General features: G+C 40.9%; 1 protein-coding gene across 1 annotated transcript; it reads right to left on the bottom strand.

Annotated features, from left to right (window-relative positions):
* Window positions 1-22,092: 22,092 nt before the first annotated feature.
* On the bottom strand, window positions 22,093-24,879 carry LOC145642866 (uncharacterized). Its single transcript, XM_081694029.1, has 6 exons — window positions 24,744-24,879; window positions 24,443-24,627; window positions 24,188-24,349; window positions 22,513-22,690; window positions 22,348-22,439; window positions 22,093-22,245 (listed from the first exon to the last, which is right to left on the bottom strand). Exons 1-6 carry the CDS (start codon window positions 24,877-24,879, stop codon window positions 22,093-22,095), a joined length of 906 nt encoding a protein of 301 aa, XP_081550155.1.
* Between the last annotated feature and the right edge of the window lie 231 nt (window positions 24,880-25,110).

The following is a 25,110-nucleotide window of genomic DNA, read 5'->3' as shown; positions in this document are numbered from 1 at the left end:
AATACAGGGTTAGTTTTATATGAACAATTTAAAAATTATATTATTTTAGGCTTTATATTTCGGATATCTTTCGGATATCCGATATCCGAAAGATATCAAAATTAATATCCAAATCCGCATCCGATATCCGCTTTTTCGGATCGGATATCCGATCCGAAATGAAAACTCGGATCGGATATCCAAAAATTCAGATCGGTTGCGGATCGGATTATCGGATTTTCGGATTCTCGGATAGTTTTGTACAGGCCTAGTTTTAAGAGTAAGAAAAGAAAGCTATAGTTGTAAAAGATAAATATATGTATGATAGTATTCTCAACATAAGTACAAAAAGAAAAGCAAAGGTTTGACATATGAATCAGTATTTATCACTTATTATCTTTTTTTTTTTTTTGAAACCTATCACTTACTATCTAGTTACTCTCTAAACTAACTTAATCTCAGATAGACAAAAGTCACGACATAATAATAATAATAATAATAATAATAATAATAATAATAATAATAATAATAATAATAATAATAATAATAATAATAATTATTATTATTATTATTATTATTATTATTATTATTATTATCTCAAAAACAAAAGTCATACAACCTACAATAAATTAGTGGGAAGCCGAGATACAATCTGAGCCCCCACTCCTCTAGCTATAGCAAAGCCTACCCTAGTTAATATGTGAGCTGCAGCACGAGCCCCAATATCTTGCGTCATTGAGAACCTTTGAATCCGCTTCAGCAATGCAACAGCCTCCTTCTCTAAATCCCCAAGCGAAGAAAAGGAGAAGGGAATGAAACCATGTCCAATCGCCAGACAACGAGCTTCATACTTAACCCGCTTCCGATGAGCCGCATCAGCCACAACCCGTCCCGGAACAAAGTCAGATAGCCCTGTCTGTGTCAAAGGAGAAGACCCTGTGAAGTCGACACATACATCTCGACTACGATCCCATGAATAAAGTAACACATCAGCAGGTCTGTTTTAAGATGCTCGTTGACGTTAATCATATTATATAGTATTATACACGTATATTTGACGTTACGACTTTTAAAGTTGAGAAACTCCTCCGATTTTAAGATGCTCTAATCATACGACTCACACTAATGATATGATATCTTATTGTAGCCTGCATAGCAAATTTAAAACAAAGTTCTTTGTTCATCCTGATAGAGTATTTCATGTTTCGAAAGGGTCACGAAACTTTGCCAATTGCTAATATCACTGCCGGTTGATCATCATTTGCTAACATCAATTATTAAATTCTATGAAGTCACAAAAATAATGAAATCATATCATCTATTTGACATAATGAATTGCTTTTTCACGAATTGGATTAAAGTTGTTCAACATAAAAACATAATTGCTGCACTATTTCGATTATATAATAACTTCAAGCATATAATTATTAATACTCAAAATTAAATTCAATTATAATGTCACTAAAAATTTATTTAAAGGGAAATTCTACGCTACAACCCTCAGGTTTTCGGAATTCTACATTGTGCCCAGGTTTTTTTAAAATGTCTACACTGTAACCCCCAGGTATAGTTAGTAATTGTACTGTAACCTTGGTGTTAAGTGTCTGTTAATAAGGTTCCGTTAAGTTAATTGTCACAGCGTTTTTGTGAGAGTAGTTGAGTTTGGTGGAAAAAATTTCCTCCACTCCCTCCCTATCTTTCTTTATTTATAACCCTTAGCTTCCCATTATTTTCCCCAAATTAGACTTCAATTAGGGTTTCCATAGTTTTCTCTCTCCTAAAAGCATTAATGTCGTTGGCAAGTTCTCATAGCTCTTTTCATTCCAATTCCACCCGTCCTTTGAAGTTTATCAGCCTTCTGATGTTGGTGGAAGCCACCCAAAGTTGTGAAGATAAAGATCTCAACCACGAACAAGAACCCAAGGAAAGGTTTTTTCAAGTGTAATGATTGTGAATACTTCAAGTGGCTCAATGAAAGTGAAAAAGAAGGGCTTGATGCGTTGAAGAACAACAACAATGGCATTGAAGCAGTGATGTTGAAGCTGACAGATTTTAAGTCTTATGTTAGGGAAATTGTGAGGGTTGGAGTGTTTATGTATGTTATGTTAGTGGTGATATTAGTGCTCAAAAATGGGGGTAATTGATTGTAATTGGCAAATTTGGTGCAAATGTAACCTAGATTAAATGATAAATGGTTAAATAAATATGGCTTTTGATTTAATTGTGTTGTTATGTTTTCTGTTTATTGTGTGCATGCATTTTATATTTGTGTAGACACCTAAAAATGTCTCCCCAAAACCAAACCCGATGATAAATAACCTTTCACCGCCACTGTTGGTCGGGTTTAGTATTTAATCCCGAGAGTGCTTAAAAAATCGTATTTTATTAAATTCATACTTTTGAACGGTCCTTGGATTAGTCTTGGTGTTTGATAAAAGCATAGTTTTAATTTTATCCCAAGCTTGTTAATTAATTTTTAGCCCAAACCTTTTTTATTTTATTATTTTTGGCCCAAACATATTATTTTATTATTTTAGCCCGAATAATAAAAGTTAGGAAAAAGCCCGAAATTATCAATCGGCACTTAAAAAGCCGAAAGAAATTAGGGTTAAAAATGAATTTAGACGGAAAAATGGACTGGAACTGACCGTGTCACGGTACAGCCTGACCGTGTCACGGGAACCCTTCCCGTCTGACGGTGGGACTTCCCGTGACACGGGAGGTCTGTCGTGACACGGGATGTTCCGTGTCCAATCCGCGTAAACCCTTAACGCGTTTTTCACTTCGTTTTCTGAAAATTTCCCGCGTCACTCCAAAACTGTACCGTGTCACGGGAAAGTGTACCGTCTGACGGTACAGTCTAACCGTGTCACGGGATACTTTTTTAGGGTTTTTATCATTTTAGGGTTTCGTGTGCTCCCTCATCACATTTTCCCTGTAAATACCCCCTCATTTCTGATGTACGGGGCAACCAGAATTTTATTATTCTTATTTTCTCTCTTCTATGCTCTTAACCTAAACACTAGCCTACCCTTTTCACTTCAAAATTCCCTCTTCAAGCACTCAAAGGAGTCCATATTTCACTCGAGGTTCTGTCCTTAAGCCAAGGCGTGAAAGGTAGAATCGTTTGGGGGTTTGGCCCCAAAATCAACCTTATTTCATTTAATTTAATTTAGTTATTGTTTTATTATTTCCTTGAAGTTACTAACTCGTTTATTATTTTGTAGTTGCAAGCAAACAGATTCAAAGTAAGGATCATGCCCTTTTTATTATTATTATTTTTCTAACGATTTTTATGTTGTTGGAATTATGATTAAATTAGTTTTTATATTAATATTGATTCTATTATTTATTTTGATCACGATATTGCATGTTTAAAGGGAATATGTAATTGAAAATCACGCCTAATAAGATAATTTGGACAACCGGTTTAGGATCCTTTTTAATCTTATTATTAATTGAAGTGATCACCAAATTTTTAGAATTATGTGTGCATTAATCTTAAACCAATTTAGTTAAATAATAGTCTGGAGCAAATTGAATTATTGTTTGTATGCCTTTGAGATCATAGGAATGCTTTTCAATATAAGAATCGAGTAGAGGCCAATACGGGTGAATGTGACTCCATGACTCACTTCGTACCATCATCCCCGATCCTCCTTTCGTGGTTCCGAACCATATGGAGTTAGTAATCTCATGGATTATGAATGGGGTGTAACCTTCACGGGTCAATCGTTGTTGCCTTCGTTGTCCCTTATTCGTGGTTGCCTTTTTTTATGATCCGTGAACGGTTTACAAGTTCCTTAAAAACTTGTTGGCGGCTCCCTACTTTATGTGTCCCTAATCGTAATGTCAATTCCCACTTCCTATGAGTGCCAAGCATATTCAACACATGCTTTTTAACGTAGGCGCACTTCGAGCGACGCCTACAATTTGGCGACTCCACTGGGGGGGATTCTTAATTATTTATCGATTTGAGTGATCGGTATTTAATTAAGATGAGTGGATGAGACTTGAAAGATTCTTGAAAAAATATTCCTGTGATTAATTTGGCATTTTTGCATCTACATAGACGTTTTAACGTCGCATTCATGTCTGTCCCGTAGGAAAAATTGGATAACTTGATTGCCCGCAAAAGCAAACAGGGCACCGGTCAGATTTTCTTACTGCCGTGTCACGGCAGAGTCTGCCGTGTCACGGTACACTGTACCGTGACACGGGAATTTCTGCCGTGTCACGGCAGTCCTAAAATCAGTCCGGTGGCCTATTTTCTTTTCTCACAGTCGACTTCCTTCGATTTTTCTGAAAAAACGTATGTGTTCTACATGCGTCTTAGCCCCGGGGGATTTAAGCTCTATCAACCCAAAAACGCTCATGACAATAAGGGTTCATCCGAGTCATTAAATCCACCCAAACCATGGAGTCGAGTTCGATTTCATCACGAACTCGCGGAGCCGCCCGTTGGCATACACCCTCAAGGGAGGCTGCCTTGCTAACGCGTCCAAACTCTTAACCATGGTACCCTTTTGACACCCAAAGCTTGACCAATAGTTGAACATAGATCTTGACTTTAGGTTGCGAACTTTTTTTTACATCATCGTGCCTAAATGCTATGTGTTTGTTTGGTGCTAACCCTCATGTGTTTGCTCTTTTTGTTTGACCCATGACCGAGGGTTTTTATTCTCACATAGTAATTAGTACGGACTTAAAATCGATTAAAATCTGAAAAAATCACAAAACTGACCTGGAACTGCGCACCGTGTCACGGCATGTTCTGCCGTGTCACGGTGAACAGTGCCGTGACACGGGAAAGTCCACCGTCTGACGGTAGGCTGAACCGTGTCACGCCAGTCTGCACCGTGACACGGTGCCCAGGAAAGTGTCCTATCAGTTTTTTTTTCTCGATTTTGTGTCCAGTATTGAGTCGTGTTTAGCTATACGGTCAAAACACGCGTCTATAACCTCACCTAATCACTCACATGTTATGTCCACACACTTTTTTTGAGTCGTGCACCACTTTTGACCGTATTTTAGGGAAGTCTCGTTTTGTATCGTTTTTTTTCGGAGTATGTCGGATGGTATCCTCCCATGTTTTTCTTTTTTTTTTTTTAAAAAAAAAACAAATAATAATAAGTAGAGCTTCAAATTTTTTCTTTTTTTAATCCGGATAGGTTAAGGTTAAGTTTGGTCATTAAAGGTGTGTTTGTTTCGGTGCCACAGCGCTTGGGCAAGAAGCAAGGGTAGATTGTTACGATTCGAGTCCATACCTCAACAACCTCTTATACCAAAGAGGCGTACAAGGAAACCACCTCAGTCATCTCCACAAAATCCGTCTCCAGTCTACTTTCAACCAATGGCCACTAAGGAAGACATCGAGAACCTCAACAGGACAATCGAAAGATTGTCTGACATGATGCAGATACTCACTACTAGAGTCAGCACTGTAGAGCAAGACAAGCAAAACAGTGTCACTACTACTGGGATGGACAAGATCAAGGAACAAATGAGCAAGATTTCCGAAGAGTTCACTTATGTGGAACAGCCTATCACCTCCTCGTCTATAAGAGAGAAGCTTCCTGAGAAGTTTTCCACTGCTGATATTCCCAAGTTCAAGCCTACTGATAATCCACTTTTCCATTTGAAGGCTTTTTCTGCAACTATGGCTCTTAAGGGAGTAGATGTGACACTCTTCCCTACGGTGTTTCCTCTTTCCTTAGAACATGCCTGTCAATAGTGGTTCTATTCTCTGGAATCCAAGCATGTCGCGACCTGGGAGGATGTTACTGAAAGCTTTATGAATCGGTACAAGTTTAACATCCAGGCCAAGACTTCTGAACGTGAACTCTCCATTCTCAAACAGAAAGAGAATGAAGGCTTCACCACTTACCTAAGCAGGTGGAGAGAAACAGCTGCGCTCTTGGTGGATCCTCCCAAGGAGAAGGAAATGGTTCGCTTGTTCATTGCCAACCTGACTCATAAGTACAAGCAACACCTGAAGTTTCTGCCTCTAAGTACCTTTGATGCTGTATACGATATTGGAATCAATATCGAAGATGAACTGATGAAGTCTGTTGGTAGCAACAATAACAACAGCACTTGGAAAAACAAGAAGAACGACACTCCTTCTTCTTCGTCTTCTAAGCCCAATAATGCTACCAACAATATCAACATCAATGACGTGCTGGCCCTTAATGCTCCTCCTCAAAGATTCCAAAGGCAAAGGAGGGTTTATACGCCTTTGGGAATGACTTATGATGCTGCTTATGACCGTCTTCATGGTCAGGGACTGATTATGCCAATCGGACCATTTCCAGAACCTCGACCTGAGAATAGGACCGCTAACTATGACCCCAACGCTTATTGCAAGTATCACCAAGGCAAGGGTCATAACACTGAGAAGTGTTGGAGGTTGAAAGACGCAATCCAAGACCTGATTGATGCTAACCAACTTCATGTCCCTCCAGGGGGCAAGAAGCCTAACATTCAAACAGGTCCTCTTTCTGATGCTCTGGCTATCATGGGAGATGAAGTCTCCTTTGATCCGTCGATACTCATTCAATCTGTGAATGAACCTCTGCCGGAAGTTGTATTTATCTCAAGCACTGAAGAAGTGAATGGGATCTGGGATAGTGATGATGAAGACGTCTATCTCAAGGACATAGCCTGTTCATCTCTCGGCACCAGTGAAGATGTCTGGGGGGACCTTGAGGTCAAGGTTCTCACCAGAAGTGGACGGTTGCAACAACCTAACCCACCTCCACCTCCACCACAATCAAATCCGATAGTTGATCCCATCGACCCTGTGAATAGCGATGTGGTCAAACAGCTGCAAAAGACCAAGGTGGAAATGAATGTATGGAAGCTTTTGGCCACTTCCCACGAGCATCGAAAGGCTGTGATGAATGCTCTGGTAAAAATAGGAGTCGATGATGACATGACTCCTCAAGGATTGGTCAACTTTCTCACTACCGAGCTGCCGAGTACTGGCAATCTGATTTCCTTTTCTGATAAGGATCTACCCCCGGAAGGGGACCAACATAATAAGGCCTTACACCTCACTGTAGTGTGTAGGCAGATGAATGTTCCTATGAGCCTAGTTGATAATGGCTCTGCAATCAATGTGTGCCCACTCCGTACTGCAAGGAAGTTGGGCATAAAGAATGAAGATTGACTCCCTCCACTCAAGGGATTCGAGCTTACGATAATACTCGCCGTCAAGCCGTGGGTACTATCGTACTGAATATAACTACTGGGGCCATTGAACGTCGCACCAAATTTCAGGTGGTGAACATTAAGGCCTCTTTCAATCTGTTGTTAGGACGCCCTTGGCTTCATGAGCTAAAGGCGATTCCGTCATCGCTTCACCAAAAAGTGAAAGCCATAGTGGGAGGGGTTCCGATTACTATCGATGCTTATCCTATGCGCATTCAAGTTATTGATACTCCCATCGTCCATGTTGAACACGACGAGGAAGATGAAGATCTTTGGGGGTTTTCACTAGATGATGTCCTTGTAATCGAAGAAGAGGAAAAGTGCCATCTCGACTTCGACCCCTACTCAAATACCAGTATCAACGCCATTCTGAAGAAGCAAGGTCACTTCCCTGGAATGACCCTTGGGCTCAAGAAGAAAATGGCTAAATCTTGGGGCCATCCTGGAGCGCTCAAGAAGGACACTTTCGGCTTAGGATTCGAGCCGACAAAGGAAGATCTGAAACAAGCTGTGTTGAAAATGAAGGCTCGCAACAACGCTCGAATCACGAAGACGGAAATGGCCATGAATCCATATCCGTTCACTCTTAACGGCCAGTACATCAAAGAAGGGGAAGACTTCCCATGCTATGAATTCCCTGAACCATTTGTCCATAATGGGATCCATGAACCGGGGTTCGAGGTGTTCCTCGATTGTGACTTCATCGATGAAGAGCTCTCCACAGTCGAGAAGTCAGCTAGCCTGAACTCTGATGATCTGGGAATCAACCTTCTTTTTGGAATGGAGAAGAATGAATCCAAGCCGATCTGCAATGATAACTCTGAGCTCGTTCAAGCCGTCATAGCAAACAAGGATTTCGACTCCTCCGAGTTAATCGTCCAAGCTGACAACATTTCAAGGGGATGGCGCAAGACATTGAGGATCACTACGCCGAGTAGAGAGAAGTTGGAAATAACCGCTGGCGAGGGTCCTATGTTTGATGAGTCTGAATCGTCTGGGTCCGAGTCCGAGTCTGAGTCTAAGTCTGTAGATGAGTCCTTAAAGTCTGAGGCCGGCCCTCTTTCTGCTATAGAGTTCAACCCTGAGTCTCTTGTTGAGTCCTATCCTTCTAGTCCTAATAATTCTGGTGAGGTCGCAGCTGACCTTGCCTCTCTTGATGTATTAGCCAGTGAATTCAATAAAATGAGTACCTTTGCTTACGATGCGTGCCATTCCCCTAGCCCTGATCAATATTGCTTTGCTAATGATAAAAATGACAAAGAAGTAATAAAAGCAATGGAAGAACACGAAAATAAAACAACAGTTATTGAAGATACAGAAACAATTAACATTTCCAATGATACGACTGTTAAAGAAGTAAAAATTGGATTAACACTAAGTCAAGATGAACGAAAAGAGCTAATTAACTTGCTTAGTGAATTTGTTGATGTATTTACTTGGTCATACCAAGATATGCCAGGAATTGACAGGGATATAGCTCAGCATACGATACCACTCATTCCAGGTATGAAGCCTGTCAAACAAAAGCTGCGCCGAATGAAACCAGATGTGGCTCTCAAGATCAAGGAAGAAATTAGAAAACAATTGGCCGCAGGTTTCATCAGAGTATCCAAGTATCCGGAATGGATAGCAAATGTGGTCCCAGTTCCAAAGAAGGATGGAAGGGTCAGAATGTGTGTTGATTACAGGGATCTCAATAAAGCAAGCCCAAAAGATGGGTTCCCTCTACCTCACATTGCATACTGGTCGATAATACAGCAAACCATGCACTCCTGTCATTCATGGATGGTTACGCCGGATATAATCGAGTATTGATGGCCGAAGAAGACATGGAGAAAACCACATTCATCACACAGTGGGGTACTTATTGCTATACGGTAATGCCATTCGGGTTGAAAAACGCGGGTGCCACCTACCAAAGAGCAGCTACAGCATTGTTACATGACATGATGCACAAAGAGGTGGAGGTCTATGTCGATGATATGATCGTCAAGTCTAAAGATCGCCCAGGCCATATCGTCGCACTTCGCAAGTTTTTTGAAAGACTCCGTAAGTACAACATGAGATTAAATCCAACAAAATGTGCATTCGGAGTCACGTTAGGAAAATTACTTGGATATGTGATCAGTTCTCGAGGGATTGAAATAGATCCTTCAAAAGTAAAAGCGATCATGGCCATGCCACCACCTAAAAATGAGAAGGAGATTCGAGACTTCATTGGAAGGTTGCAGTACATAAGTAGGTTCATATCAAAGCTCACAGCAATATGTGAACCTATATTCAAGAAGCTTAAGAAGAATGTCCCAGTCACATGGGATGATGATTGCCAAAAGGCTTTCGACAAAATCAAAGAGTATTTGGCAAACCCACCTGTGCTAGCGCCAGCAATACCTGACTTTCCTCTTCGACTCTACCTTACGGTCACAAGAGAAACGATGGGGGCAATGCTAGCACAAGAGATCGAAAGCAAGGAGAATGCAATCTATTACTTGAGCAAGAAACTCCAAGGATATGAGACACGATACACGCCACTCGAGAAGTTGTGTCTCGCACTTGTATGGGCCGCACAGAAGCTAAGACATTACATGCTCACTCATACGGTGCATGTCGTGTCTAAGATGGATCCTCTCAAATACCTGTTCGAGAAAGCAACACTCAACGGCAGATTATCAAGGTGGATAGTCAATCTGGCTTAATTTGACTTGAGATTTGTGCCACAAAAGGCCATCAAAGGTTCTGCAGTTTTTGACTTCTTAGCAGACTTTTCGCTAGAAGAAGCTGAAAAAGAAGAAGATGAGTACGATTTCCCTGACGAAGATTTACTCATGACCGAAGACGATAGTTGGACGCTCTATTTCGATGGAGCTTCAAACCAAAAAGGATGTGGTGTGGGAGTCTTGCTCGTATTGCCCAATGAAGAACACATCCCAATTTCCATGAAGCTCGACTTTGATGTCACCAACAATGCCGCATAATATGAAGCATGCATTTTGGGATTAGAAACAGCTGTCGCCTTGGGAATCAAGAAACTCATAATCTACGGTGACTCTTCACTAATCATTAACAAAATCTCTAAGAGATGGAAAGTGAGGAGTGAAAGTCTCGATACGTATCAAGCTCATCTGGAAACTCTCACGGAGCAACTAGATGAAGTAGAATATACGTATTTGCCAAGAGAAGAAAACCAGTTCGCCGACGCACTAGCTAAGTTAGCATCAATGGTGCGAATTCCAGCTGACACGATCAGAATGCCACTGACCATAGAGAGAAGATATGAGCCAGCTTATGTTCATGCACTTGACGATGAACAAGAACCACAGGAAGAAGAAGAACCATGGTATACAGACATCCTTAATTATGTGACGAAAGTAGAATACCCTCCTAATACTGATAAAAGGGCACGCCGTGCTTTGAGGCTCCTGGCCTCACAGTATGTGCTCATTAGGGAAGAACTTCACAAGAGAACCGCAACGGGAAGGAATCTCTTATGTATAGCCAAGAAAGAAGCACATAAAACCATGAAAAACCTTCACGCTGGTATATGTGGAACTCACATGAATGCAAAAATTCTAGTCCAAAAGATTCAACGACAAGGTTACTATTGGACTACTATGGAGAGAGATTGTCACGAGTACGTCAAGAAATGTATGAAGTGTCAAATCTATGCAAACTTACAGCATGTTCCACCTTCGCTTCTCTACACGTATACTTCTCCATGTCCTTTCTCCACTTGGGGCATTGACATCATTGGAAAAATCACACCACCAGGACAAGGGGGGCATGAATTCATTCTCGTAGCAATCGACTACTTCACCAAATGGGTCGAGGCAGCCTCATATGCCAAGCTGACGGAAAAACACGTAGCTCAATTCATTGAGAAAAATATTATATGCCGCTATGGGGTACCACATGAGATGATCAGTGACAATGGAACACATTTCCAAGCCGAATGCGCGGAATTGTTGCAGAAATATCATATCAAACATCACCGATCATCACCTTACAGACCACAAACAAACGGAGCAGTTGAATTGGCCAACAAAAATGTGAAAACCATCATCGAAAAGATGACGGAAAATTATAAGGATTGGCCAAGTAAGCTACATTTCGCCCTTTGAGGTTATCGAACCTCTGTTCGTACATCGACAGGGGCTACCCCTTTTTCTTTAGTCTATGGCGTCGAAGCTGTACAACCAATCGAGCTCAAGATACCTTCTCTCCGAATCGCATTGGAAAGCCAACTAGATGAAGTCGACTGGATTAGAGCAAGATACGACGAACTGGTCTTGCTTGATGAAAAACGCTTGGCAGCTTTGCATCATGTCCAAACCTACCAACAGCGTATGGCACGACATTTTAATAAAAAAGTCAAGACCAGGAATATCAAAGAGGGTGACCTAGTGCTTAAGGCACTTCGTAAAAATGTGTTAGATCCAAGAGGAAAATTCAGACCGAACTGGTCAGGCCCGTACATTGTTAAAGCCATCCTGTCTGGCGGAGCGGCACAATTGGTAGACATGGACGGTAACGGCTTCCATAATTTAACCAACTTGGATCAACTCAAGAAATTCTACGCCTAGTCGCATGGGTTCATGACCCAATAGAGCTACGTCTGGCCTGATTCCTTTATAGGATACGTAGGCAACCCCTCAAGGGGGCCCGGCCACTTTAAAATAAAAAATCCTCCCTCTGTTGATCTAATATGCGCTCCGGTTCAGCATCGCGTCACGGCAAAAAAACAAAAAAAAAAAAGGGGGGGGAAAATGCCAATACACGGGATTTCTTCCCGTCTGACGGGAGAAATTCCCGTGTCACGGCAACCTCTGAACGGCAAAAAGGACAGGGTGCCTCCCGTGACACGGGATTTGTTCCCGTCTGACGGGAGAATTGTTCCGTGCCACGTCATCCCTGTTTGTCAAAAAAAAAAAAAAAAAAAAAAAAAACAAATTGTCGTGACGCGGGAATTTGTACCGTGTCACGGGACCCTTTAACCGTGACACGGTGGATTTTCAGTTTCCCATTTTATTTATTGGCGCATTCGTTGCGAATTTATTGTTCGAGTTTTTATTTTCGTTCTTCCATTACGTCCGACTCCTTGACTCGGATAATTAAATAATAAATAAAAGTCATTGTAATTTTTATTTTTAAGGCTGAAATAAATGTATTATTATTAAAGTAAATGCGACTACAAGTATTGGCATCATATGCCTTATTTTAAATAAAAATTAAATAATAAAATGCAAAGCACTATTGATCTAATCTCTCTTCTCTTTAGAAACATCCTTCTCTTGCTCAATTAGGTCGGCCTTCACCATTAGTGTGTCTTTTGTAGCCCGAACCGTCACACCCCTAGTCGAACTTTCACCCCTTTCATCTTTCTTGAACTTCTTTGTTTGTTTCTCCCTATACACCATCTTTTCTTTACCCTTTCCTTTCACATAGGTCTTCTTTCTTGGCATCTTAGGAGTCTTAAACTCAATTCCTTGTGTTCTCGGACCTAGGCGATCTTTAAGAGGGGCTTTCTTATCTCCAAGACGACTCTTCACATCAGACTTGCGTGATCCAAATCGTTCCCTCCTACTTCTAGGGTTCAACCATGCCTTGTATGCACTAGATAAAGGAGGAGGAGCTTGGTCACTTGCAGAAACAGTCCACAAAGGTCTTCTAATCCAATAAGCCTCGTACTTGTGAACGTTACTTTCATGCAACGATACTTCACGAGGACTATCGTTATAGCGTGGAATTACTTGTTCAAGTCCATACTGCTGCATCAGTCGAGAGGGACAGTAAAAGGTCAATTTGGAGATACTAGGAACGCGACAATATGGAGTTTCATTCGTGCCAACCATCCTAGTAAGCCTCCACCAAGGCACCACCCAACGAATGGAAAATTCCCTCTTTGCAAAGAAATTTTTCCAATCTTCATACGACATATTCGCAGAGTAATTCTTCTTCCTACGGACTAAGTCGTTGGGGCCATATTTTTCAATATCGTCGGGGGCTTCAAATAATTCCAAACGCTCCATCAACCAAATCTGCAAAAAAAAAAAAAAAAAAAAAAAAAGAAAATTAGTCAAAAACGAATTTAAAACAAAAACTGCAGATTCCCGTGACACGGCAGTTTTAACCGTGTCACGGCAGACCCCAACCGTGACACGGCAACTGTTTTGCGTCACGGGGGCTATTCGGAGCGTATTTTTACCTGTAATAGTACCAGAGAGCCCTTCTTGATGGCTTTCCGGTCAGATTTTGCCTCGTCAAGGTCACGAAATGTTTCTCCAAGGCACGTTGGCATAAAAGATCTTCCGGATTCTACATGCTCAAGTATAGACGCTAGACAAGCATGTCCTACCCTACCGTTTGCAAATAGTAGCTTGCTAAACATGCAAAAAATATATGCCCTTCTACGATATATATGATAAGACTCAGAGATAGGGCGATTAAAATATAAGTTAGCAAGTTTTTCTAAGTCTACTTCATTACCACAAACAATTCTATTTAAATCTGGATCTGTTAGATTCAGATGGCGTTCAAAGTCTTGGTAATAATATTCACGTAAGGTAGGCATGGCTATAAGATTCCTAGCAGGAAATCCAAAGATTGCACTAAATTCCTCCGGCAGAGGACAGATTTCATCATAATCAAATTTGAAACAGTGCGTTTCTGGACTCCAATAATCTAATGCTGCTCTAAGAAAATCATGTTCAATAGCTACATGTCGCAGGGCTAGCAAACCCCTGACATGAAATAATTCTAACTCTCTTTTTTCAGCATTGGTCAAAGAATAAGACCAGTCGCGCAATTTATTATCAAAATTCTGAGACATGATTATTGAAATATGAAATTCTAAATTATTTTGTGTTTCGTAATTATGCATATCATGAATAATCGGGTCTTATTTTAGAGCAAAAGCGCTCGAAACTGCCCAGAATTTATCTTTTCACACGCGTAAAACAAACCGCGGAATAATACGCGTCCCGTGACACGGGAAATTCCACCGTGTCACGGGAATCTTTGCCGTGACACGGCACTTTGCGCGCTATATTTTCTCATCTTTTCCGTATTTATCCGGATTTTTTATATTTTCTTATCTTTAACGTTTATTTTTTCAGTCTTTTCTGAGAGTTTTATTTCTAATAAAATTCTCACCTTTTTTTATTTTTTATCTTTATTTTATTTTAAGATTTTATTTCTTTTGTTTTTTATTTTATTTTTATTTTGGGGAAGATATTTTTTATATTTATTTATTCATCATTTTATTTTTATTTCTTTTCTTTTCTTTTCTTTTGGGGAAAGTAATTTTATTTTGAGTGTCTTTTTTTTAGTTCTTTTCTTTTGGGGAAGGTCGGTACCCTCCATTACTCCACTTATGTTTTTTCGTTGTGTCATTAATAAGTACACAATCACACACAAAGAGTCTCAAACACACACTAACACACACAATAGTAGATATATAAACTGTAAATAATGTACAAAGAGTCGTAATACATAAATGTGTCAAGTGTCATCATAACATGTACAAAAACCCTCGGTCAAAAATCTCTAGAATCAGAATTAGTCTCATCTCTACCCTGTGCATGTGGTCCGCCCTGGGTATATGGGAACGGCAAACCGAAGAGTCCCTCGACCATCCGAGTACGGGGAGTAGCGTCCCTACTAGTCCCCGTAGGCCTAGTAGTAGCCAAGCTCAAAGCAGGACCCCTCCAGCCGGAGAATGGAGTAGACTGGCCCAAAGATAATGGAATCGTCGGCGAAGGCATCGTCCCATACATCGGAACCGAGAACAAGCCCGACAGCGGTGGAGGAATCCCGGATAATGGGGCCGAGAATGAACCAGGATCCAAAGGAGACCCAAACTCGGGAACTGGAGGCTGTGAAAATGACGGACGCTGAGAAGACTGACCCTGCTGCCACTGAGCCTCCTGGAATGGCTGAGTAGTCTGAGGCTCTCGCTGAGAACGCCGGTGAGCCTCAGGAGATCGTCTACTACGACCAAGCTCCTCCTCGTCCGAGCCTCTGGGCCTTGAGCGCGAGCGGGACCTCCGTCGCTCCTGAAAAACATAAAATCAAAAGGTGTCAATGATGCAAAATAAAACAAATGGTAGAAATAAAAAAATAAAAAAAAAAGTGATACCTCAAGAACGTCGCTAGAACTCCGACAACTCGCACCACGACGAAACTTGATGATGCAATACTTCAGCGCGTCCACCAGCTTCATGATTCCCATCACCTCCGGGCGGTTAGGCTGAGGATAAAACAAAGGAAAATCAGTAATAAGCAGCATTAAAAGAATGGATAATGCGTCGAAGAAAACTCACCGGCTCAAAAACCTCGGGCACTGACTCCTGCGCCTGTTTATAACCCTCCGGCGCGTCGGCAATATGGTCCTCCGTGATACCGATCGGCCCAGGGTAGCGGACGGACTGAGGAGGAATCTGAATCCTCCCCACAGGGTGGATGGTCGTCTGAAAATATGATCGAATAATCAAGTAATTCGACTATTTAAAACAGAGACTAGCAAAGAAGATTCTCGAAAGAAATCATACCTCGGGAAGACGGGGTGGAGGAGCCAGAGAGGGAAGCAAATCCCGCGCGTAGTCGCTCTCCATGTGAACGAGCTCCTGCCACGGAAGAGTGTAGCGCTCTCCCCTGTTGATCAACCCTCTGATCAAGCGGGAGTCCAGCATCGACTCTGGCGGGGATGAAGGCACCACAAAGCGATCACCGCTATGCTGACGGACGACTCGCTCCCCTAAATACCAGACGAAGCGCCCGGTACCAACCAAAATGGTACGGTACGCTGAAAGACGTAGGGCCTCGGGTAGATCAGTCATCCCGGCCCAAGGACGGTACTAGACATCGATGGGGACCTGGAAACCATAAAAAGTTAGGCGTGAACAACGGAAACAACATCAGAAGGAAAGAACGCAACAAAACTAATCCTTACGCCAATGGAAGAGGTGCCTCGGCGTAGTAGCCCACGAAGCGCTGGAACAGACTCCACCCGCGACTCTCCTCGGTCGCGCCAGCTGGCCCCGACAGGAAAGTCGTGGACCGCTCCCCGACGCCAGCGAGGAGCCAAGCCTGGGAAGTACTCGTAGAACCATAGCTGCAACAAAAATAATATTCAGCACACGAGTCGAACAAGCTAAAATGAAACAAGAAGGGAAAAGATCATCACCTCTACGACTCTCCACAGGTCGTAAACGGTGACAGGGGACTCGTCATTCAGCTGACGGCAGCCATGACGTAGAGACAGAAGAAGATCCGCGTACCCAAGACTGGCCCAGCTGTAGGATCCTATCTCGGGGATCCTGGCCAAAGAGGGGAGGTAGCAGAGGAGCACGCGTGAACTCCTGTCGGGAGAGAGGGTCATAGAGATCAGGATCAAGATGAAGATCCGCACCCGTTGCTCGGCCGTCGTATCCTCCATCTCGAAGCCGTGAGCAAGAACTGAAGCCGACTCCGATCGTCCACTCCTAGGACCACCTCGAGACACCGGTCGGGTCCTGATGTGCTGAACAACCGGACCCAACAAATCAGCTACCTCAGCCGATGTCCAAGATAGATTAGACATCTGGCCTACTGCCCGGTCAGTAAAGCGCAGCCCGCTGATCATGCTGAAGTCCAGGGGGGTCACCGTCATCTCCCCCCAAGCAAAGTGAAACGTGTTGGTAGTATCCTAGAAATACTCCAACAATGCGCGAACAACCGTCGCGCCGCAATCCCGGGGGCTGCGAAACCCTACAACCGCCGCGTAGAAATCGACCAAGCCAGACGACTCCCATAGGGCGCTCGTAGCAGGATCCCTCGTAATGACCTGGTGAAGTCGAGGGATCAAATCACCGGCCCCGGAACCATGCAAGCGAAGTGTGCCATCGACTATGCCGGAGAGTGCGCGGTGAGAGACGTGGTTTTCACGGCAGAAAACCAACTGGTCTGGGGTCCACGGAGGTGGAACCCACCTACCCCTACTCGTAGAAGTCCGAGGCTCGGACTCCAAGACGTCGTTGTCCACGCCCTCAGGGACAGTGGGAGTGTCCTCCCGAAAAGCCCGACGCCGGTCGCGGGTAGAAAGGTCGCAATCTCGTCGTCTAGGCATGCTATTATAAAAATCTAAATGTTTAGCATCATTTCCTAAACATTTTTAATTTGCATATTTATAATAAAAAATAAATATCTAAATACTTAGCATCATTTCCTCAGCTTTTTAGTTGTTTATTGAATTACATGCTAAATTTTATTAAAATCTAAGTGTTTAGCATCATTTCCAAAACATTTTAAATTGCAAAATAAAATCTAAATACTGGGCATCATTTCCTAAGTTATTTAGTTGTTTATTAAATTATATGCTAAATTTTTACCTCAAGGCTAAAAATTGGCAAAATTATGGTATTTAGTTTCTCCATGACAAACTAATACTACAGTTCTCCTAGCCGCATGATACTATGTTCTCCATGACAATATAGTACATATGCAAAATATGAATCAACACATCATTTCACAAGATTCACCACCATTTTTTCACCATTTCAAAACATGAACATTATTTCACAAAGTAGCACCCAAAAATGGTGATTTGCTCAATTCTCCATCAAATCATGCAATTTTTGTATCAAATTTCTCACTAACACACATGTATACATATACAAGTAAAATCATGGCAAGAATTTCAACATAAAGCGTCAAAATCAAAAACCCCCAAATTGATTTTTTAGGGTTTGTTATGAAATTGTTTATGTGAAGCAAAGTCAAAGCAAAAATCAAAGGGAGCTTACATGAATGTTTGTAGAGGGTCGAAAATGAGGAGAAGATCGAGAAATTACAACAAAATTGGTGAAATTCGAACTCCAAAACTCGAAAAAATTTTCCGGCCACCAGCGCAGCTGCCGCGACACGGTCAAGACTAACTGTGACACGGAGAAGCAGTCCCGTGTCACGACGACCTTCAAGGCTGACGGAGCTCCGATGAATTGGGCGGCTGCTCCGGGACAGAAACAGAAGCAGCAACGGCAGACAGCAGCAGCGCAGAACAGTAGCAAAAAAACCGCAGCAAAACGAAAAAAAAAAGAAGGAAAAATCAGACTAACCGTGTCACGGTCGCCGTTACCGTGTCACGGCGAGCTTCAACGGCCGGCGGTTAACCTCAAGCGTGGCGCGGCAATTTTTGGTAAGAAAGAAGCAAAAATGGTGAAGTGTGAAAGCAAGTGTGAAGAAGAAATGTGAAATGGTGAAAGCAAGCATGCGAATTTAAAGACAGAAAAGGACAAAAAAGAAAAAAAGTGATCGTTGCTTTGACTGATTCAAACAGCGAAAAGAAAAAAAAAAGAAAAAAATAGGAGTCCCGTCTGACGGGAATCCCTGACCGTGTCATGGGAACCTAATGACGTGTCGCGGCAAAACTGAGCTTGGTCAGGGAATATTCTTGGCTTTTTGACTAGTTTGGCTGATTTTCCGAGTTTATTGGGCAATTATTTTTCGCTACAGTTACGCGGAAAATCCCAACTGATATTTAAGGGGGACTAAAATTACCATTTTACCCCTGGCAAGCGTCAAATCCTATTTTTCGTCATTTTAAGCATTTAATATGGTCGGATAATCGGCTTAAAATTGTGAATCATCTGCGGCCCACGTTCGGGGATAATCGAACCACCATACACTTATCAATTTTCAGCAATCGTCGGCTTTCCTCAGGCTTGGAAAGCGTTATCGGTGGATTTTTCTTCAAGTATAGAACACCGCCAAGTCGGCTTTCCTCAGGTTTGGAAAGCGTTATCGGTGGATTTTTCTTCAAGTATAGAAAACCGCCAAGTCGGCTTTCCTCAGGCTTGGAAAGCGTTATCGGTGGATTTTTCTTCAAGTATAGAAAACCGCCAAGTCGGCTTTCCTCGGGCATGGAAAGCATCATCAGTGGATTTTTATTCAAGTATAGAAAACCACAAAAATTCCTTTGTCGGCTTTCCTCAAGTATGGAAGGCATTAGCGGTGGATTTCTTCAAGCATAGAATGACACCAAATTCGTTCGTCGACTTTCCTCAGGCATGGAAGGTATTATCCGGTAGTTTTCTTCAGGCTTAGAAAACTGCCAAACTCTTCAGTCGGCTTTCCTCAAGCATGGAAAGCGTTTCAATCAATGTCACTCGGTAGATTCCTTCAAGCTTAGGAGGCTGCCAAATTCGTTTGTCACCGACACACTGGTGCCAGATACGTATCCCTTTACTCTTTTATCTGTGGAATTAACATTTTTCTGCAGGTATCGGCGTATACAGAATGATTTAGGATCGCAGAACGTCTTTAATCATTCTCCGTCCCTATCGACTACTTTGACTATCGTTTTCAAAACTGACGTTTCTACAAACTCAGTCAAAGTGGGGGCTTCTGTAGACACCTAAAAATGTCTCCCCAAAACCAAACCCGATGATAAATAACCTTTCACCGCCACTGTTGGTCGGGTTTAGTATTTAATCCCGAGAGTGCTTAAAAAATTGTATTTTATTAAATTCATACTTTTGAACGGTCCATGGATTAGTCTTGGTGTTTGATAAAAGCATAGTTTTAATTTTATCCCAAGCTTATTAATTAATTTTTAGCCCAAACCTTTTTTATTTTATCATTTTTGGCCCAAACATATTATTTTATTATTTTAGCCCGAATAATAAAAGTCAGGAAAAAGCCCGAAATTATCAATCGGCACTTAAAAAGCCGAAAGAAATTAGGGTTAAAAATGAATTTAGACGGAAAAATGGACTGGAACTGACCGTGTCACGGTACAGCCTGACCGTGTCACGGGAACCCTTCCCGTCTGATGGTGGGACTTCCCGTGACACGGGAGGTCTGTCGTGACACGGGATGTTCCGTGTCCTTTCCGCGTAAACCCTTAACGCATTTTTCATTCCGTTTTCTGAAAATTTCCCGCGTCACTCCAAAACTGTACCGTGTCACGGGAAAGTGTACCGTCTGACGGTACAGTCTGACCGTGTCACGGTACAGTCTAACCGTGTCACGGGATACTTTTTTAGGGTTTTTATCATTTTAGGGTTCCGTGTGCTCCCTCAGCACATTTTCCCTATAAATACCCCCTCGTTTCTGATGTACGGGGCAACCAGAATTTTATTATTCTTATTTTCTCTCTTCTATGCTCTTAACCTATACACTAGACTACCCTTTTCACTTCAAAATTCCCTCTTCAAGCACTCAAAGGAGTCCATATTTCACTCGAGGTTCTGTCCTTAAGCCAAGGCGTGAAAGGTAGAATCGTTTGAGGGTTTGGCCCCAAAATCAACCTTATTTCATTTAATTTAATTTAGTTATTGTTTTATTATTTCCTTGAAGTTACTAACTCGTTTATTATTTTGTAGTTGCAAGCAAACAGATTCAAAGTAAGGATCATGCTCTTTTTATTATTATTATTTTTCTAACGATTTTTATGTTGTTGGAATTATGATTAAATTGGTTTTTATATTAATATTGATTCTATTATTTATTTTGATCACGATATTGCATGTTTAAAGGGAATATGTAATTGAAAATCACGCCTAATAAGATAATTTTGACAACCGGTTTAGGATCCTTTTTAATCTTATTATTAATTGAAGTGATCACCAAATTTTTAGAATTATGTGTGCATTAATCTTAAACCAATTTAGTTAAATAATATTCTGGAGCAAATTGAATTATTGTTTGTATGCCTTTGAGATCATAGGAATGCTTTTCAATATAAGAATCGAGTAGAGACCAATACGGGCGAATGTGACTCCATGACTCACTTCGTACCATCATCCCCGATCCTCCTTTCGTGGTTCCGAACCATATGGAGTTAGTAATCTCATGGATTATGAATGGGGTGTAACCTTCATGGGTCAATCGTTGTTGCCTTCGTTGTCCCTTATTCGTGGTTGCCTTTTTTTATGATCCGTGAACGGTTTACAAGTTCCTTAAAAACTTGTTGGCGACTCCCTACTTTATTTGTCTCTAATCGTTGTCCCTAATCGTAATGTCAATTCCCATTTCCTATGAGTGCCAAGCATATTCAGCACATGCTTTAACGTAGGCGCACTTCGAGCGACGCCTACAATTTGCGATTACAAAAATACCCATATAAGACATACTTGAGATGGGGTAATTATGTAAGATACATAAACAGTTGGAAAACATATAAACATTATCACTGAGATGAGATAATCATAACAAATATATAAAAACCATCACTGAGATGAGATAATCATATCAAGAGCATAATAACTATTGGTTAAAAAAAAACCCATTAAGTATGCAGTTTTGTAGCTAAAAAAAAACCACTTAAATAGTTACAAACCTAGAATAAATTTAAACCCATAAAGTAAGAAGTTTGATAGTAAAAAAAGCTACTTAAGTGGTTTGAAACCCAAAATAATGTTATTTGCAAAGAAGATGCCAAAAGAACTCCAACAGGGAATCAATTTACAGCATTGACAACCTGTTTAGAATTTTTTGCCTCTTTGGGCTAATGCTCTGGTGGAATTCTAATGGGGGTGGAGGCTGGGTGGATGGTGGCTGACTTGTAGTAGGAGTGTTAAGTGGCTGGGTTCTGGGAATTGGTTGTGATGATGTAGATCCATGTATCATGAGCTCAATCAAGTTGGTGTCAGTTGGTTGATTGCATTGCCTTGTTGCCACTTTCCCCTTGCCCTTAGCTTGCTGTGATGTCTTCCCCTGTTGTGCAAGCTGCTCCTTCTTAGTTGCTCCCCCATTGCATGTTTAAGTGTTATGTCCATATTGTTGATATTTCTAGCATTCACAGTAGCAACTCTCTTTCCTTTTCTTTATTCTCCCTCTTCTTTTCTTCTATTTCTTGAGGGTCTACCAACACGTACTCCTTTTTATTGGTGGTGGCACCATTTTTGGAAATTCCCAATTAGGCCACTATTTTGGATCTAGGATGGGAAATATGTTCCCAGCATAAGCTGCCTTATACCTAGCCACTGAGTACCACTCACTAACATAATCAGTTGGCTCTTTTCCAGCATATAACAATGCCCTAATTCCATGTCTACATGGAATCCCATGATTTGCCACCTTCCACAAACACATGTCCTTGAGTTAAATGATACAGGAAACATACTTTTACCATATGAGATTTCATACTCACCTCTTCCAGCTGGGTAAGCATGAAAAAACCTGGCCTCCTTCATTAGGGCACACTCCATCAGCCCATTGCTCACTGGTCTGTTGTCTTGTAGCATGCCTCACCATTGCTATTATCCTAGCACCTACACCAAAAAGTAAGCAATGTTGTCATACATTCAACTTCAAAACAAGTACCAAACAAGGCACATTCCATACCTTCCAAAAGGTTAAGAATAGGGTAGTTCCTGTCAACTCCAATTGTGCTGTTAAAGATCTCCACAATGTTATTAGTGTTCTCATCTGAACACAATTTGCTATCAAATCTCCACTTAGTCCATCTTTCAAGTGGACCAATTTCTCTGAACCACTTGACAACTCCCAACCCATCAATTGACTGCAGCTTAATTGACAGGCTAAAGTCGTATCACCTAATCAAAAGTAATTCCTAAAACCACTAACAAAAATAGATAGGGAAGTAGGGTCGAATCCATAAGGAAACGAGTCTTTCTATTCCTATTTAATTAATATAATCTAGATTATAGAGTAATAAATTATACATATGCTGAAATCAAACTAAAGGAGATAAAAGTAGGGAAAATTAATTAATAAAAGCCTAGGGTATAGATTCACCAATAAATAATATTCCAGGGTAAAACATAACAATCAATAATTAACATTGCACATGTAACATGATTAACAGGCTCTCGCAATTTATTAATCAACCTAGATCTAACAGGCTCTCACAATTTATTAGATCTAAGTTTCTATTGAAAATAGCCTTTAATATCAAATTAACATCTGCTCGATTCATCAATTCAATATTGCTATACTTATACAATCAAATCACATCTGCTCGATTCATAATCTAATTGTAAAGAACTAAAACAATTCGATAAGAAATTATCATGCAATATCAATAATCAACAACAAATTACCCCCTCATATTATTTATGGATCCCCATAAACCCTAGAAAGAAAACTACTCGCACATAATTAAATCTAAACTAAATAAAGCAATTAAAGGAGACATGATAAGGATCAAAGCAAAGAAAATAAGTAATAAAGGAGAGAAGAGATAGTACCAAAAGAAGGAAATATAAAATTGCATAAACTGAGAGTTTAGAGAGAGAAACAAGAGAGAGATAATACTAAGAATTTAATTAAGATGAGAGAGAGAAAAGTTAGAGAGAGAAAGAGAGAAGAAAACTAAAACTAAAAATAAAGAAAAAGAAAACTAAAACTAATAAAAGAACAAAAACTAAAAAACTAAAACTAACCTCCCCCTACCCTACGTACTACCTCCTTAAATAAGGTAGGAAGAGGAGTTTGACTCCTAAACAACTTCTAATCCCACTAAAAATACTACTCTCCTAAACAATGAACACGGACTGAACAAAACCCAAATTAGCAACAACTTATAGCAGTAGGCCCAATTGGAGTACACTCACCTGACCGTGTAGGGCCCATTAAACTTCACGCCCATCAGCCTATTCTCTTCTTTGCTTTAATTTGCAAGCTCGGGCCCTTCAAGCTTTTGGCCCAACTTCTTTCCTTGTTTGGTCCGTAATAATAACTTGATAAATCTTGGACTTCCTCTCGTATTGATCCCTTAATCACCGAACCAAATTTAAGTAGCTCGACCTTGGACATTAAATATACGGTCATAAAATACGATCAAACTCCAATATCTTTGTAGTGGTCTAATAAGCTCTGAAATTGTCACAATTCTGCAAGTTCATACAAAATAATATCAACTCTACAAAAACAATAGAAAATGTATATTACTATATTAGTAATAAAAATAGCTCCGTAGAGCTCAAATAAGCACAAATATGACCATGGGACGGGGAATAATATATATATATATAATAGAATTATCATTAATCAATGCCTTCCTAAAGCTGAACTTTGAGTAAGCATTAGTCAATGCCCAAAACAGTTTGTGCATCAGCATACCAGGGTACTGATGAGACTTAAAGTTCTTGCATAGATGTCTATCCCAGTACCTCTTAGGTACCTTGGGCCATATTTGATTCAAGGAGGGATCAATACCCTGCCACCACATAGAAATAACAGTTAGTCCAGATAAGAACACATATGGAATGCTATTAGATTTGTAAGGACAATTAAAAGGACCATGGCATACCTTTTGCCTGTCTGACATTATTGTCCAGTTAGTTCTTCCTGTTTTAGTTAAGATTTCCTTTAAGTGGTGAAAATTCCAACACCAAGACTGCTTGTTCTCTGAGTCAACCACTGCTACTACAACAGGGAAGATCTCATTGTTTCCATCCAATGAGACAACTGATAATAAGACTCCACCAAAATTCCCTTTCAAATGGCATCCATCAACTCCAACTAAACCTCTACAATCTTCTAAGCATAGCTAATAAAGATAGACCTAAACTGCAAATGGTGCTCAGGTTGCTGTAACTCCTTCCATGTACAAAAAGCAATTGAACCAGGGTTTCTTTCTTTTAGTAAGTGGCAATACATATTCAGCTTGTTGTAAGAATCATCATGACCACCTTGAATCATCTTCATGGCAATGCCCTTCATCTTATACATAGTTGAGGTAGCCATTGTAATTCAAAATCTTTCCCACAACAATTCATTTATTGCTTTCCTTTTGATCTCAGGGCTTGCTCTTATGTCTTCCAACAACTTCTTTGCTGCCCACTCACAATTACACATAAGGTTATAAACCAAGTTCAAGTCACAGACATGGGGATTCTTAATACTCTTTATAGCCCAAGTGCATCCATCATTAAGCATGCTTGCATGAATTCTCCAAGAGCATCTAATGTCAGCACA

Source organism: Chenopodium album, chromosome 8, assembly GCF_948465745.1.
Source record: "Chenopodium album chromosome 8, dcCheAlbu1.1, whole genome shotgun sequence".
Classification (NCBI taxonomy): Eukaryota; Viridiplantae; Streptophyta; class Magnoliopsida; order Caryophyllales; family Amaranthaceae; genus Chenopodium; species Chenopodium album.
This window is presented reverse-complemented; position numbering and strand designations above follow the sequence as displayed.

Excerpts from the sequence above, each read along its gene's own strand:
- LOC145642866 (XM_081694029.1), bottom strand. The coding sequence starts at position 24,879 with ATGGCTACCTCAACTATGTATAAGATGAAGGGCATTGCCATGAAGATG. Across the intron at positions 24,628-24,743 it reads CCCTGGTTCAATTGCTTTTT|GGAATTTTGGTGGAGTCTTA; the intron begins GTACATGGAAGG and ends GCCATTTGAAAG. Across the intron at positions 24,350-24,442 it reads TAATGTCAGACAGGCAAAAG|GGTATTGATCCCTCCTTGAA; the intron begins GTATGCCATGGT and ends ATGTGGTGGCAG.